General features: G+C 35.0%; 1 protein-coding gene across 1 annotated transcript; it reads left to right on the forward strand.

Annotated features, from left to right (window-relative positions):
• The first annotated feature begins 4920 nt into the window (after nt 1-4920).
• Nucleotides 4921-6085, forward strand: LOC116189120. Its single transcript, XM_031518653.1, has one exon. The coding sequence runs from the start codon at nt 5116-5118 to the stop codon at nt 5776-5778; it is 663 nt and encodes a 220-aa protein (XP_031374513.1). The 5' UTR covers nt 4921-5115; the 3' UTR covers nt 5779-6085.
• Nucleotides 6086-12884: the final 6799 nt, after the last annotated feature.

The following is a 12884-nucleotide window of genomic DNA, read 5'->3' on the forward strand; positions in this document are numbered from 1 at the left end:
AAAATAGCAAAATATTACTAATCTATCTATATATCTATCTATCTATCGATAGAATCTATAAATTTGTAAAATTTGTCCAGTCTATCTATCTACCTATAAAATCTATAATCTATAATCTTCTATAAAATCTGTTTCGTTTGGTTTCGCAGTTAAAATCACAAAAATTTTAATTTTAACTTTAACTCAACGCACTACACAATCATTTGTCATTTTCCAAAATCAAAATCCAAATTACTTTAACTATGAAACCAAACGCACTATTATAAACTGCATCCTTTAAGCATCTGATGGAGAATACAAAAAAAATTATAATCTCATCATTTTTTTTCATTTAACGTCACCTCAATAATTTGTTTTATCATATTATATACTTATTTAATCTTTATATAGAATAAAAATAAAAAGAAAGAATTTTCGTAAGTATTTTGTTTTATTAGTAGATTCAAAATATAAAAAAAAAATTATTTCATTTATTAAAAGTTTCGTTGTCTTTATTTTCCTATACTCGAGTTCCCTTATTACCTTTCTCATCAAAAAATATAAAATCAAAGCCCAAAAAGTCCGTCGACTTCTTTGCTACTTGTGTTCTTTAATTTTTTCAGTTTAATGTTTCCTTCAAATTATTTTCACTCATTTTCGTCAACTCATTGAGATCGTGGCCACTATTTTGTGGTAAAAGATAATATTTTTCATATTATTAACATGAATTTTCTAAAAATTCTTGAGCATACGACAAGAAAACTTCATTAGTAAACTAGCAAGATAAAAATAGATAATATAATATAAAACTCATAAGCGAAGTAAAAAAATAGCGTTGTCCAACCGTGACAAAGCATGGGCAACAATATATTACTATATATATATATATATATATATATATATCAGTAACAAGTTTTTGAAAAATCTATCATTTACATAATAAGTGGTAGGTTTTTAAATATTGTTTTCCACTCTAGTGCAATTTTATTTTTCATTATAATAATAACATTAATTATTAATTAGATACCGCACAAATCATAACATATTATATTAGTGCTACTTAAGAATTCCTTGTTCGATTGAACCTTGCCAGCGGTGACATTTACTACGGATATATGCAACCCTATGGCAGAATCCTGACTGTGGGCATGCCAAGCAGATAATGATAAGCAATTGACCCTATAGAAAACAGCATGAGATCGATCGATCGATGGATCTGTCCCGTGGTCAACCGGGATTATGTATGTGTTGGATTCAAACAAGCTGTTTGATCACGTCCTTATTCTTCATTAAATTACATAAAAATGAGATCCAATAAAGACAGCTAGTGTATCTTTACGTATTGTATATATAGGTGGTCGAGTAATATGACCAAAAATAGGTCGATAAAAAAATAATAATAATAAACAACGTGGCTCCAATTGAATTCCTATCACGACAAGATTTTTGATATGTTGTCTCTTAAATTCTATCAGTTCTTTGACTTTATTTTTCGGAGCAAATATAATATGCATCAGCACATTCTTATACATACGTGCCAAATGCATAGGCATGGTGATGGATTCATCTCCAAGGATAAACGATGATCATTTCCGTAATAAATAATATCAAAATATAGAATTTTTGGGGCAGACAGAGCACATGAGGTCACGTACTTTGCCTCGAGGAAGCATGAAGAGACAAATACAAATATGAAAATGGCAATGGACTTATTCATCTATTTTTAACTAGCGTATATTGTTACCCATGCTTTGCCACGAGTGTTCAACTCTTTTTTTTTTTCCACTTCAAGTATGAGTTTTTATTCTCTACTCTTATTAAGTTACTAATGAAATTTTCTATTATAATATTCAAAAACCTTTCGGGAAAATATTTGTAAATTTTCTAGGGATATGTTGGATAAAGAATATGTTATGATAAATTGCTTGAAATATTATGAACTTTCGCTCCTATCCCAGATCTATCACGTATTATTATTCAATTTTTTTTATGATAAAGATAACGAGGGAATCGAGCAAAAAAAAAAAGTAGTAGGACTTGTTATTTTATTCTCCCTTTTTCATGAATTAAATAATATATTTACTTTTAATTTTAAATAGTCTAATAAAACAAAATGTGTATGTAATAAAATTTCTTTCGTTTTCTTATTTTATTTATCAAAAACTAAATAAAATATATAATACAATAAAATAAATTATTAAAATAATATAATTTTTTTGAATATTGTGAGAGTACGAAAAATGTTCGTATTCTCCCTCGTATTGCTCAAAAGTATGCAAGTTTATGGATTTCTATAGAGTTTGTTCTCCGGATATTTCTAACCGATGTCCCAAAGGCACAAATAAAATATAAAACAATCCATTGCCTTCACGCTTTGGCCAATCAAGCGACATGATTTCCTTAATAAAAGTTCTAAACTAAAATTACCATAAAATTATGCTGGAGAATATTCATTGCTACATTTTTTTTAAAAAGAAAGGCATGGGAATGGCAAGGGATGACTTCAGACCCTCGCAAGTCAAAGAGAAGGGCCGCACACATTTGATTTTGTCGGGAGAAAATTATAATAAGTAAAGATCACAAAATAATACAGTGATTTTTTTTTGGGGGGCTTATTTTGGGAATAATAGAGCTGGCACCGACCTGACAACCTCCGATTATGTCAAGCCACGTGTGATTCTTTACCTGGTAATTAAAGAATTAACCGAAATTAAATTTTACTTGGTCCAATTAGGAAGATAAACATGAAATCATCAAATCCTGCGGCCAACAAGACCAAAGACTCCACCAAATCCGTAGAGAACGACCTGTCTGGAATTTAGGTTTCCTGGTGAAGAGGAAGAAGAAGAACGAATGTTCCTAAGAGGCAAATGAACCTGTCAAAGTTTTACTTTTACCAAACTCGCGATCGTGAGCAGGAGAGTCTCGATCGAGCACCGGAACCGGCTGGCTCTCCTTGATATAACGTTAATATAGCCACCCCCATGACCACGCTCATCAAATCAATTTTTCTTCCCCTAACAATAGGAGAAGATCAACAGCCAATATTATTTTCTTCGCCTTCTCAGTCGCAAATCGATGATTCAAAAACAGTCAAATGGTTGAACTGCTAATTTTGGTACATGCTTAATGGTAACCACTCAAATAGATAAATCAAATCTACGTGGTTAGAGTCACTATAAATTAAAAATGGATTTAATCAATATTGGAAGAATGAGAATAATCTTGTGCGCCTGAATTATAGTGCAAGTGAATATTAACGAATGGCTGATCTGATAAATGGTAATATGTCCGATCTAATCTCAATATATAGCCATTAAAAAAGAGTACAAGATGATACGTAAATAAATAAAATGGATTCATCAAATTTATATATATATATATATATATATATATAATGGTCATATTCGATTTTAAGTAATGATAATACTCATTATTGCTGAGAAAAAAAGAAAAAATATATATAGAAAATTAAGAAAAACTTATATTTACCTAAATTTTATTATATATATATATATATATAAGTAGTCAAATAATAAGCAAAAGTTATGTCTTAATAAATGAAAAGATGTAAATATACCAAAAAATAAAAATTAGTTAAGCTGCGTTCACAAGGTTTTTGAATATCTGCCGTGAATAAAGTTAATCTATGGGTCGACCATTAAAATTTCGAAATGAAACCATCAATCTTATCTAGTTTTTAAACAAACTTGATAGCTCGGTTGGGGTGCCAAAGGGAAGAGACCATTCAGTGGACGGGACCGGATAATTTTTGAAATTGAAGACGGCCCTAGAGTCTGAAATGGATCGATCAGTATATAGATTTTAATTGTCGATGGATGCGTCTGAATTCTAAAAACAAATCTATTTTCGACCAAATAATTTCTCGCTTTTCCAAGTATTACATAAAGTTCGGTGATAAAATTAAATTTGATTTAATTTGATCTAGTTTGATTTGAGGGGATGTTGATAAACGTAACTAGAAAAAGTATATGAGAAAATTTTAAAAAAAAGATAAAAAAGTAATGATTGTATTATTAAATTGAGAAAAAAAAATTGAATAATAAAAGAATTTAATATTAAAAAATGATTATAATAGTTAGTAAAAAAATATATGAAAGAATTTGAATAAAACGTAAAAAGTACTGACTGTACTATTAAATTAAAAGAAAAATAAAATAAAATAAAGTTAATTTTAGGGTGTATTTGATCTTGGAGTAATATATATTACTTCACTTCACTAATTTTTAATTCATAATTATTATTTTCTATAGACTATTTATTATTTTTTTGTATTTTTTACGTGATTTAATAATATAATTATTACAATCATAAATAAAAAAAAATAGAATGGAACCAACGACATAATTGCATCTTCCAAGGTGGGCCCCCGACGGATTTCAAAGTCCAAGTTAAATATAGTTAATTGCCAGAAAAGAAAAAGGCGAAAGAAAATCAATTGAATAAATATTAAACAAAATAGAAAAAAGAAAAAGAAGGCTTAGATAAGTAAAGGACAGAACAATCCAAGTAGATAGAAGTGTACGTGATGGGTTTTTATGCCTTCGCGACCGCTCCACACGCTCGGGTCCACTCCCTCCCCCTATCAATCTACTTTCTTTTTTCTTTCCCTCATGCACGATGATATACCGAAATTTAATGGATTTCAATTAATATGATTCGGCCCGATTTACTTTAAAAAAATTCTTTCGATATGAATATTTTTTCATTTTCAAATTTAATATTTTATTTAAGAAAAATAAATACCGAATCATTTAATTTTTTTTCTGAGATTTGAACTGTTGTTCTCACCTTTTTTTTTCCTTAATTTTTGACTGATTTATTTATTTTTAAAATTAAATTAAAGGGAAATGGGAAATTGAGAGAAATTGGAAGGACAACTTCGCCATAACACTTCGGTCCTATATATACCCCTAGAAACCCACTTTCCCCTCTCGCATTCACATATCACCTTTTTACCCCCCCTCTCTCTCTGCACTCTGGACTTTCTCTCTCATCCTCACTTCCTCTGTATGAATCTCCGTCCACCCGAGTTTGCCCTTCGTTAAACCCTTGATTATATCTCTCTCTCTCTAGACCGACCTGCCTCTCATTTGCCCTGTGGAGAGCTCTTTCATGGAAGACGGTAACGACAAGGAGAAGAAGCGGCCGCGGTCCGAGTCAGGCCTCGACTCGCCCGTGTCTGATCTGACCCGGGCGGACTCGTTCAGCTCGTCCGGACCGGATCCGGACTCGCCCGAGTCCAAGCGGCTGAGGGTCGAGTCCGATCTGGACTCGCCGGAGGTGAAGAGGATCCAGGACGACCTCCTAAACATTCTCGACGACTCCGACGGCACCGCGGACCGAGATCCGGCGATCCAGGGTCTCGATTCGGTCATCCGGAGCTTCGAGGAGGAGATACTCGTCCCGGCCCAGCCGCCAGTGGCGTTAGACCGCGCCGACGCGCAGACGGAGCTTGGCTACCTCCTGGAAGCCTCCGACGACGAGCTAGGCCTCCCTCCCAGCTTCGGCCCGTTGGAGGATGAGAGGAAGAGCGAGGCTGCCGAGGCTCCGGCGACATCAGGCTTTGGGTTTAATGATTCGTTAGGATTTGACGACGAGTTGCCTAACTACGACTCCTTCGAGCTCGGAATGTGCGGCGGGCCGGAAGTCGGAAGTCATAATAATCATGAGAACGATGGCCAGTTTGTGACATTAGGAGGTCTGTTTGATTTTACGGATGACGGCGGCGATGGGTCGGAGTTGTTGTGGCGGCCGGAGTCGCTGCCGGCTATGTGACGGAGTATGCGGACATTTCGGTGGCTGGTTGTTGTGTGAACCGAACCGGAATGTCTTCGGACTGTTGATAACATTAAGATTAGATTTGTAAAAAGATCGAAATGGAAAAAAAGAAATTACAGGGGAAGAGGAATTTGTCGGTGCTATGTGAAATTGCAGGCCCAGAGTTAATTACTGATATTATTTAATTGGAAATTGCACACTATAATATTCAATTCGGAAATTTTCTAAATTGATCTGTTACTCCAACTTGGTAGACTGTTGTGAAAATCTCGGCTGTATTATTTTTTAGCCGACAGATTCATAACTTGTTGGTTGAAAACTTATTTTTTAGGGAAAAAGACAAAACAACTCGATTGTGGTTCGGATTTGGGGTAAATTGTACTCTATTTTATTTGTGATAATTAGTTCTTTGTTAGATATATAGGTGTTAATTTTTTTTTATTTTTAATTATCAATCTTTAATTTTTAATTTTTTTGATTTTTAATTTTTTACTTTTGTCATTCTTATTTTTCATTATGTTTCATTTTAGTTCTATAAAGAAAATTGAAGGGAAGGGGGGTGGGGATAGCCAATCGGCGATTTCGACCCCGAATCGATCGATGACTCCGAGTTGGAGGTTTTTGGTTGATTCGCGACGACCTTGACCCTTTCACCAAGGCCGTCGGCATTCTCCATGGATACCGGCGATCTTGGTGGAGGGGTCGAGGTCGTTGATTGACGGTCTCAATCTCGAATCGATCGGGGACTTTCGATTCAGAGTTCTCGGTTAATTCGGGGTTGGGGCTGTCTATTGGAGATCTCGACCCCTCCACTGAGGTCGTCGGCGTCCTTCATGGGTACGGACGATCTCGGTGGATGGATCGGGGTTGTTGATAGGCAGTCTCAACCCCTCCTTTTTTTTAAATTTTCTTTGTAGGATTAAAATGAAAAGTTAAGGATGTGAATGATAAAATAAAAAAATTTAGAATTAAAATAATTAAAAAGATAAAGATTAAAGATTGAAAATGGAAAAAAATAATTTTGTAATCTCTAATGAAGTAAATTATAAAAAGTTAATTGTCCTAAACAAAAGAACATGATACAATTTTGTCCCTTCCCCCTTTTATTTATATGCTGGTGCTATTTCAAAGCTGAAACGGCTTTGATATTAAAATATTATATTTGAGCTGGATCTCTTCGAGTTGGACCACTCATTAAAGAGTTTTTTTATCGTAAATTTTATTCTATTTATGAAACATAAATTTTACATGCTTATTTGAGATTAGAGTTGAATAGAGTTGAGTAAAGTTTAATTTTATTCTAATTATAATTGAATTGAAATGATGGTGATGTTGAATTATGAAAAAAAAAGTGAAAAAAAATTTGGAGAAAGTAATGATTGTGTTGAAATGTAAAAAAAGTAATGAATAGTTAAAAGAATTTAATATTAAAAATTCAATTAAATAGTTAAAAAATGAAGAAAAAAAATTAATAATTATATTGTTGAATTGAATATAAATGAAGTTAAGTTGAATATAATTAAAAATATTCTTAATACCAAACATGGCATAAGATTTTTCATAAAGGGATAGATTTTGGTTTTGAATCACATGATGGTATATGTTGGCTGATATTTTTAACCTTGATACTATAAGCAAAATTCACCCACCAACGTAAATTTTAATCCATTTAGAGCATAAATTGTCAATTGGACTGATGCATGCGAGATCTCGCACAACACTCTCTGAAATTTTGGGAGAAGTTGCATATGTCCGGAAGGATTTTTTTTTCTTTTTTCTTTTGGGGTTACAATTGTCGTTTATGGATCTTCCAACAGGATGGTCAATAAACGGGCACAAAAAATTACGTGAATTTTTTCTTTTCTTTTGCTTTTTTTTTTGTATGCCTTGTCATTTGAAAATTCAAAAGGAACTATTTTATTGGGTTCCAACTGAGTAGATTCATAAGAAGACAAAACTGTCTCGGTTAAATTTTTTCATTTATAAGATTTAAATGCGAAATTTTATTCTTTTTAATAAATTTAAAATCGCTTGAATTAATTTATGTCGATTAAATTTTTTCTTTTAAATTCACAGGCCGTGTATGAACCGAGATTAATCCAATTCGAATATTGGTTATCGCGACGGGTATGTATTGTATACGGTTCTTTTTCTTTCTGTTTAATCGAGCATCATACATTTTGTCGTATATACTTTCAAAATTCCTCACTTTTGACGGAGGATTCTCGTAGCACTCTGTTGGTATTTTTCCCCTTTTATCTATGGTATTTTTCCACATTTTGTAACGGGAGGGTGACGTTTTCCTGGGGATATGGTGGAGCGTACGAAGTTTGGCAGTTTTTGGTACAATGTTACTTATTTGTCGTGCGATAGTCTGCCGCTTCAGGCCAAAGATTTCCAATAGATTTTCAGGTGTGTTCACTTGTATTTTCATACATCCAATGTTGATTTAAGCGGATTAATATTTAATTATATTAAATAAAATTTTATATTTAAATTTTATAAATAAAAAAAAATTTATGTGGAAATAATTTTATTCGTAATGAACCATCTCCGAACTGAATTAATTAGGTATTAAATTTCTGATTATCAAGTACACATTGTAAAAATACAGCATAGTTGAGAAACGGGGTGTAGTGCATTGGTTAATACCCTCGTCTGATAACCTAGAGGTTACAAGTTCGATTCTCATCAATGGAACTAACCGTGCCCCTTTATTTAAATTTTTTTTTCATTTCTTTATACTAGATCATGAACCTTCTATTATAATCGGAAAAAAAAATACAGCATAGTTTCGTATAGCTTCATGTTTTGGAATCCTTTTTGGACTGTGTATGAGTGTATGAAAAATTAAAGTAGATGATCCTTCTAGCTGGATCGAGGGATTAGTCTCGGTATTGTCGTGCAGGAAACTTTCATTGTCACGTAGAAGAAAAGTGCAGGTCATTTTCGAATTTTCGATATTGTGAATAAATAAACTCCTTTTATCTATTTCAAGAGTCGCTTTAAAATATTTAAATAATTTGTTCAAAAAAAAAACAAAACAAAAAACTAACTATATTAATAAGTTCAGTACATTTTTTGGATCGAAATACGAGATATTAATAGCCGTTTCTAACGGTTGTTTCTTAAAAAAGAAAATTTTATACTCAAATTTGAATTTGTAATACCTCTAGCATATACAAGTCAATTTCTAAATTCTCGTGAGATTTTAAAAACCATCACTTACTCAACCAACCGCCTTCAATGATTTGTGCGTGGAAGGAGTTATCAAGATTGTGTGATATGATTCTTCTAACGTTGGGGACACTCTGTATCTAATTGTGCGTTTTGGTAGGAGTTTACACATACATGAATTGTTGTCACATACAGGTCCATAGGATGTTAAGGCGCTTTCAAAGAGTCAAACATCAACTTGGTATGAGCGGCGGGTGGATGAGATAGTGTCACCTCGACCCCTCCCCGGCCACGATGTTTCGTGGTCTGACTTTAGCTAAGTCACCTCCTGTCCGAACCGGGATGTAAGAGGTTAATGACTGTCCATATTTGGTGGCCAAGTATGTGCCAGAGGTTGCTACAAAATCACGATCCATCCACCAAAAAGCGTAGAGCACAATCTTCTTGAAATAGATTCAACTGTTGAGTTATCTAAATGGATTCAACTGCCAGTTATGAGAACGTTTCTTCCTAATCCTTCCACGAGGAGACCTAAACTCATGTCCTATTATTATACAGTAATTTCGAGCCTTCTAATTTAACCACTTTCCTATGACAATTAGTTGGCAGTTTCGTTTGTCTTTATTTCTCCTTTCCTAGCTAGATCCTACTCCTAGTCCCCTCAATTAAATTAAGTGGCCACGTATGGAGAAAGAGGGCTATTGAGCTAACAAAAGGGTTTAAAGAAACAAGAAAAGATTAAAAAAAAAGGGTAGAAAATGAAAGATTTGAAAAACAGGATTATGGATTCACGGGATTTGATAATTATAAATGACCAATTGCTTCACTGAACCTATTTAGACTTGATCTGCTCCTACAGATTCAAACTACTTCCTGTTGCCCGTTGTCTTCTTTTTCTAATCCTCCTTTAAGAAGGGAGTACGTGTTTTCGAATAACTGTAATGACAGAGCGATGTTTGATTATTTAAATTACACATTGAAATTAAATTTTTAACTTTTAATTTAATTCACGTCTTAATAATTTTTTTTCTCTTTTAAATCGTTCCATCAACCATCTAGTTTTTAGAAATTCACAACAATGCCCCTCGATCTTTTACAATTGCAAAATTACGACGCACTTTTTTTTTTATTTTTGATTTAGAGGCCGAAGTCCTAAATTCGATAAAAAAAAAAATTCTAAGCAATACAATAGTAGGGCATTGAAACCCTAGAAGCATCAGCAAATAGCAGTAAACTAAGCCCAATTGGGCAAGCACTCAACCTATGAACTCTAATGGACAGAAAGCAAAATTAGATAGTCAGTTTACGCATGCTTTTCCTTCACGGTAGGTGTATCGTATGCAACTGTTTATTCATGCGTCAACAATTGATGAATATATCTAAGAAGAGCACCAGACCATCCACCTCCAAGCTGCCTCACGGAGAGTAAACGTGCCGCAACATCATAGTCCACCTCTAAGATTAGTCTCCGATGATCCTAGTCCCAAGCCATGTTGAGTCTAGACCTCACCGCCCACAGCTCAGTCTTCATGGAAGAAGTAAACCCAACATTCTGAACAAAACCACCTAGCCATAGTCACCATCCATCACGGATCAAGCCTCTTGCCCCTGCCATACCCGAGTTACCTTTGGATGCGCCTTCTGTATTTAATTTAATCCTACTGAACTTTAGCAGCAACCACCGAATATCCTTCCAAACATGCTGAATCTTGGTTTTAATCCCCCGTAAACCACATGTTGCCGTTAACATACCATATCAAGTTTTTTCTATTGAAATTAACAACTTGGGTCATGTGTGTAGTAGATGTGAAATCAAGCAATAGTTGAAAGAATCTCTCAAGTCAGAAGAAGTCCCAACTTCGCCGACAATCTTCGTCGAAGGTTGAATGGCCGACGGAGGCCCTCCCACCCCCTGATGTCTCTTGACTTTAGGAGAAGTCAGTGGCTGGATCACTGTACGGCAAGGTCACTTGAAACTTCAGAGTTCAATAGCGACCACGATAAAGGGCAAGCTAGTTAACAATTCGGAACCATCTTTAGCTTTAAAAATCATATTTTTAATTATAGAATTCAAGAAAAGAATATGAAAATAAAGAATAATTCTTCAACCACGCCTCTTTTATGCAAAGGCTAAAAATAATTTCTTTTGGCAATAATTCAAACATTATGGTACTTTTGAAATGAGAGTAAATGTTTGGACTTCATTCCCAATATCATCTTTTCGACATTTTATATGGTAAATGGGACATCTCAACTAAATGCTACTTGTCTACCAATCTAATGGGCTTCGAGTGAAGGAAATATAGGTTAGATTGGTTTGGAATTATAGGACCGTGGATGGGATCGAAGAATTTGGCACACAATAGTTTTGATTGATCGGTTCCATTATTCTTCCAAAGACCATCTCCGTTGGGCAAGAGACGTGCCTCTCCACGCCACGTGGCGTATGGAGAGACGCGTCGCATGTCTCTCCCCGGTAAAGCGATCTCCATGCACGCGTGCGTGGAGATGCGTCTCTTTGCAGAGAGACACCTTAGGGCCAATCTAGGGCCGCCACAATTTGATTCTTTTTCCTTGTTTAATCATTCTAATTCAATTAAAACTTCTTGAAGCATGCCATTGAAAGGCTCTATTGAAACAAAGATGGGCCATCAAGAATGTAGAGGAGGTAGGATGGGTAGTTGGTCATATCTAGTATGAATCATAGATGGACAATAGTTGGAGCCGATAGCTCTCCTAGGGTTTCCTCATTTAGGATCCCCGGGGAAGATGATCAAGTTGGCCCTTGCAAACAGCTTAATACACTATCTCCCTTCAATCCTTTGAGCGAAATATGGCAAAAGGAAGGAAAATCCATGGACCACCCCATTGTCTCCACCTCGGAGGAACTACGAGATCACTCCAAGAACGCCTTTGACATCCTGGGGTCGCAAAGCGACCATAAAATCATGTTCAATAAGTGGAATGCATTAGCCGTCCGCTCTTAAGTAGCAGCTATGCATCATTTTTTTATTTATTATTTTTTTGGCTCTTTTTTGTTATTGGGCCATTGCTTTAGATCACATGGTGGGCAGTGATTCACACATTTTAAAGCAATTTTGTTCCTTTTTTTTAAACAATTAAAAACTGTAGGGACCACAATAGAGGCCTGATGAGCGACCGATCATTAAAATTTCGAGTCTTTCATTTTCTTGGAAGAGTCTCTGTTTGACGTGACGCTTATGTGGTGAAAATTGGGCTCACTTAAGAAACCCATAGGGTCTCTGACGGTGAAGGTGGTCTAACTATAGCAAGGAGTCTCCATACATTAACTAAAGCTTACGTTTAGACCTAGCGAAAGTAGGAATGACAGTACATTAGATATTGACCTGAGGTCACCCAGTACAAATATAAGCCAACGGAAGATGGTGTTTGTTTACTTCCATTAAATAAATTAATTTTCAGCAGATAATGGATTTAGCTTTTTTATTTAGCACAAAAGAAATCAATTTCATTTAATAAATTAAGTAAAAAACAATTTAATTAAGTAACTAAAAATCTACTTATTCGCTCAGCCAAAGGGGCAATTTTTAAAATATTGCAGCAAGTGCCCCTCAACTTTCTTTGAAATACAAATAGATCCCACTCGGTCAGATCTAATAGGGGAGGAGAGAGGAAGGGCGGCAACATCTTAAGAGGGGCGGTGGGCTGCTATTGCCACAAACGAGGTCACCTATAGGCTCTGCGCTTGCTAGCGACTCCGTTTGGGCGGTGGCGGCTGAAATCGAGGACACCGCATGGAGTCCCTCCCTTTGAGAGAGTGAGAGAGAGAGATCCCCAAGGGGAGGGGGGTGGAGATTACGACTGGTGGTGGCTTGTTACAAACCACCATAACTCCCTCCATCATTGATATGCACTTTTTATTTGTAAATTACGTTAGACTAAAT

The sequence above is a fragment of the Punica granatum genome, chromosome 8 (genome assembly GCF_007655135.1).
Source record: "Punica granatum isolate Tunisia-2019 chromosome 8, ASM765513v2, whole genome shotgun sequence".
In the NCBI taxonomy this organism is placed as follows: Eukaryota; Viridiplantae; Streptophyta; class Magnoliopsida; order Myrtales; family Lythraceae; genus Punica; species Punica granatum.

What these genes read in the sequence shown, in the direction of transcription:
- LOC116189120 (XM_031518653.1), top strand. Translation starts at nt 5,116, where the DNA reads ATGGAAGACGGTAACGACAAGGAGAAGAAGCGGCCGCGGTCCGAGTCA.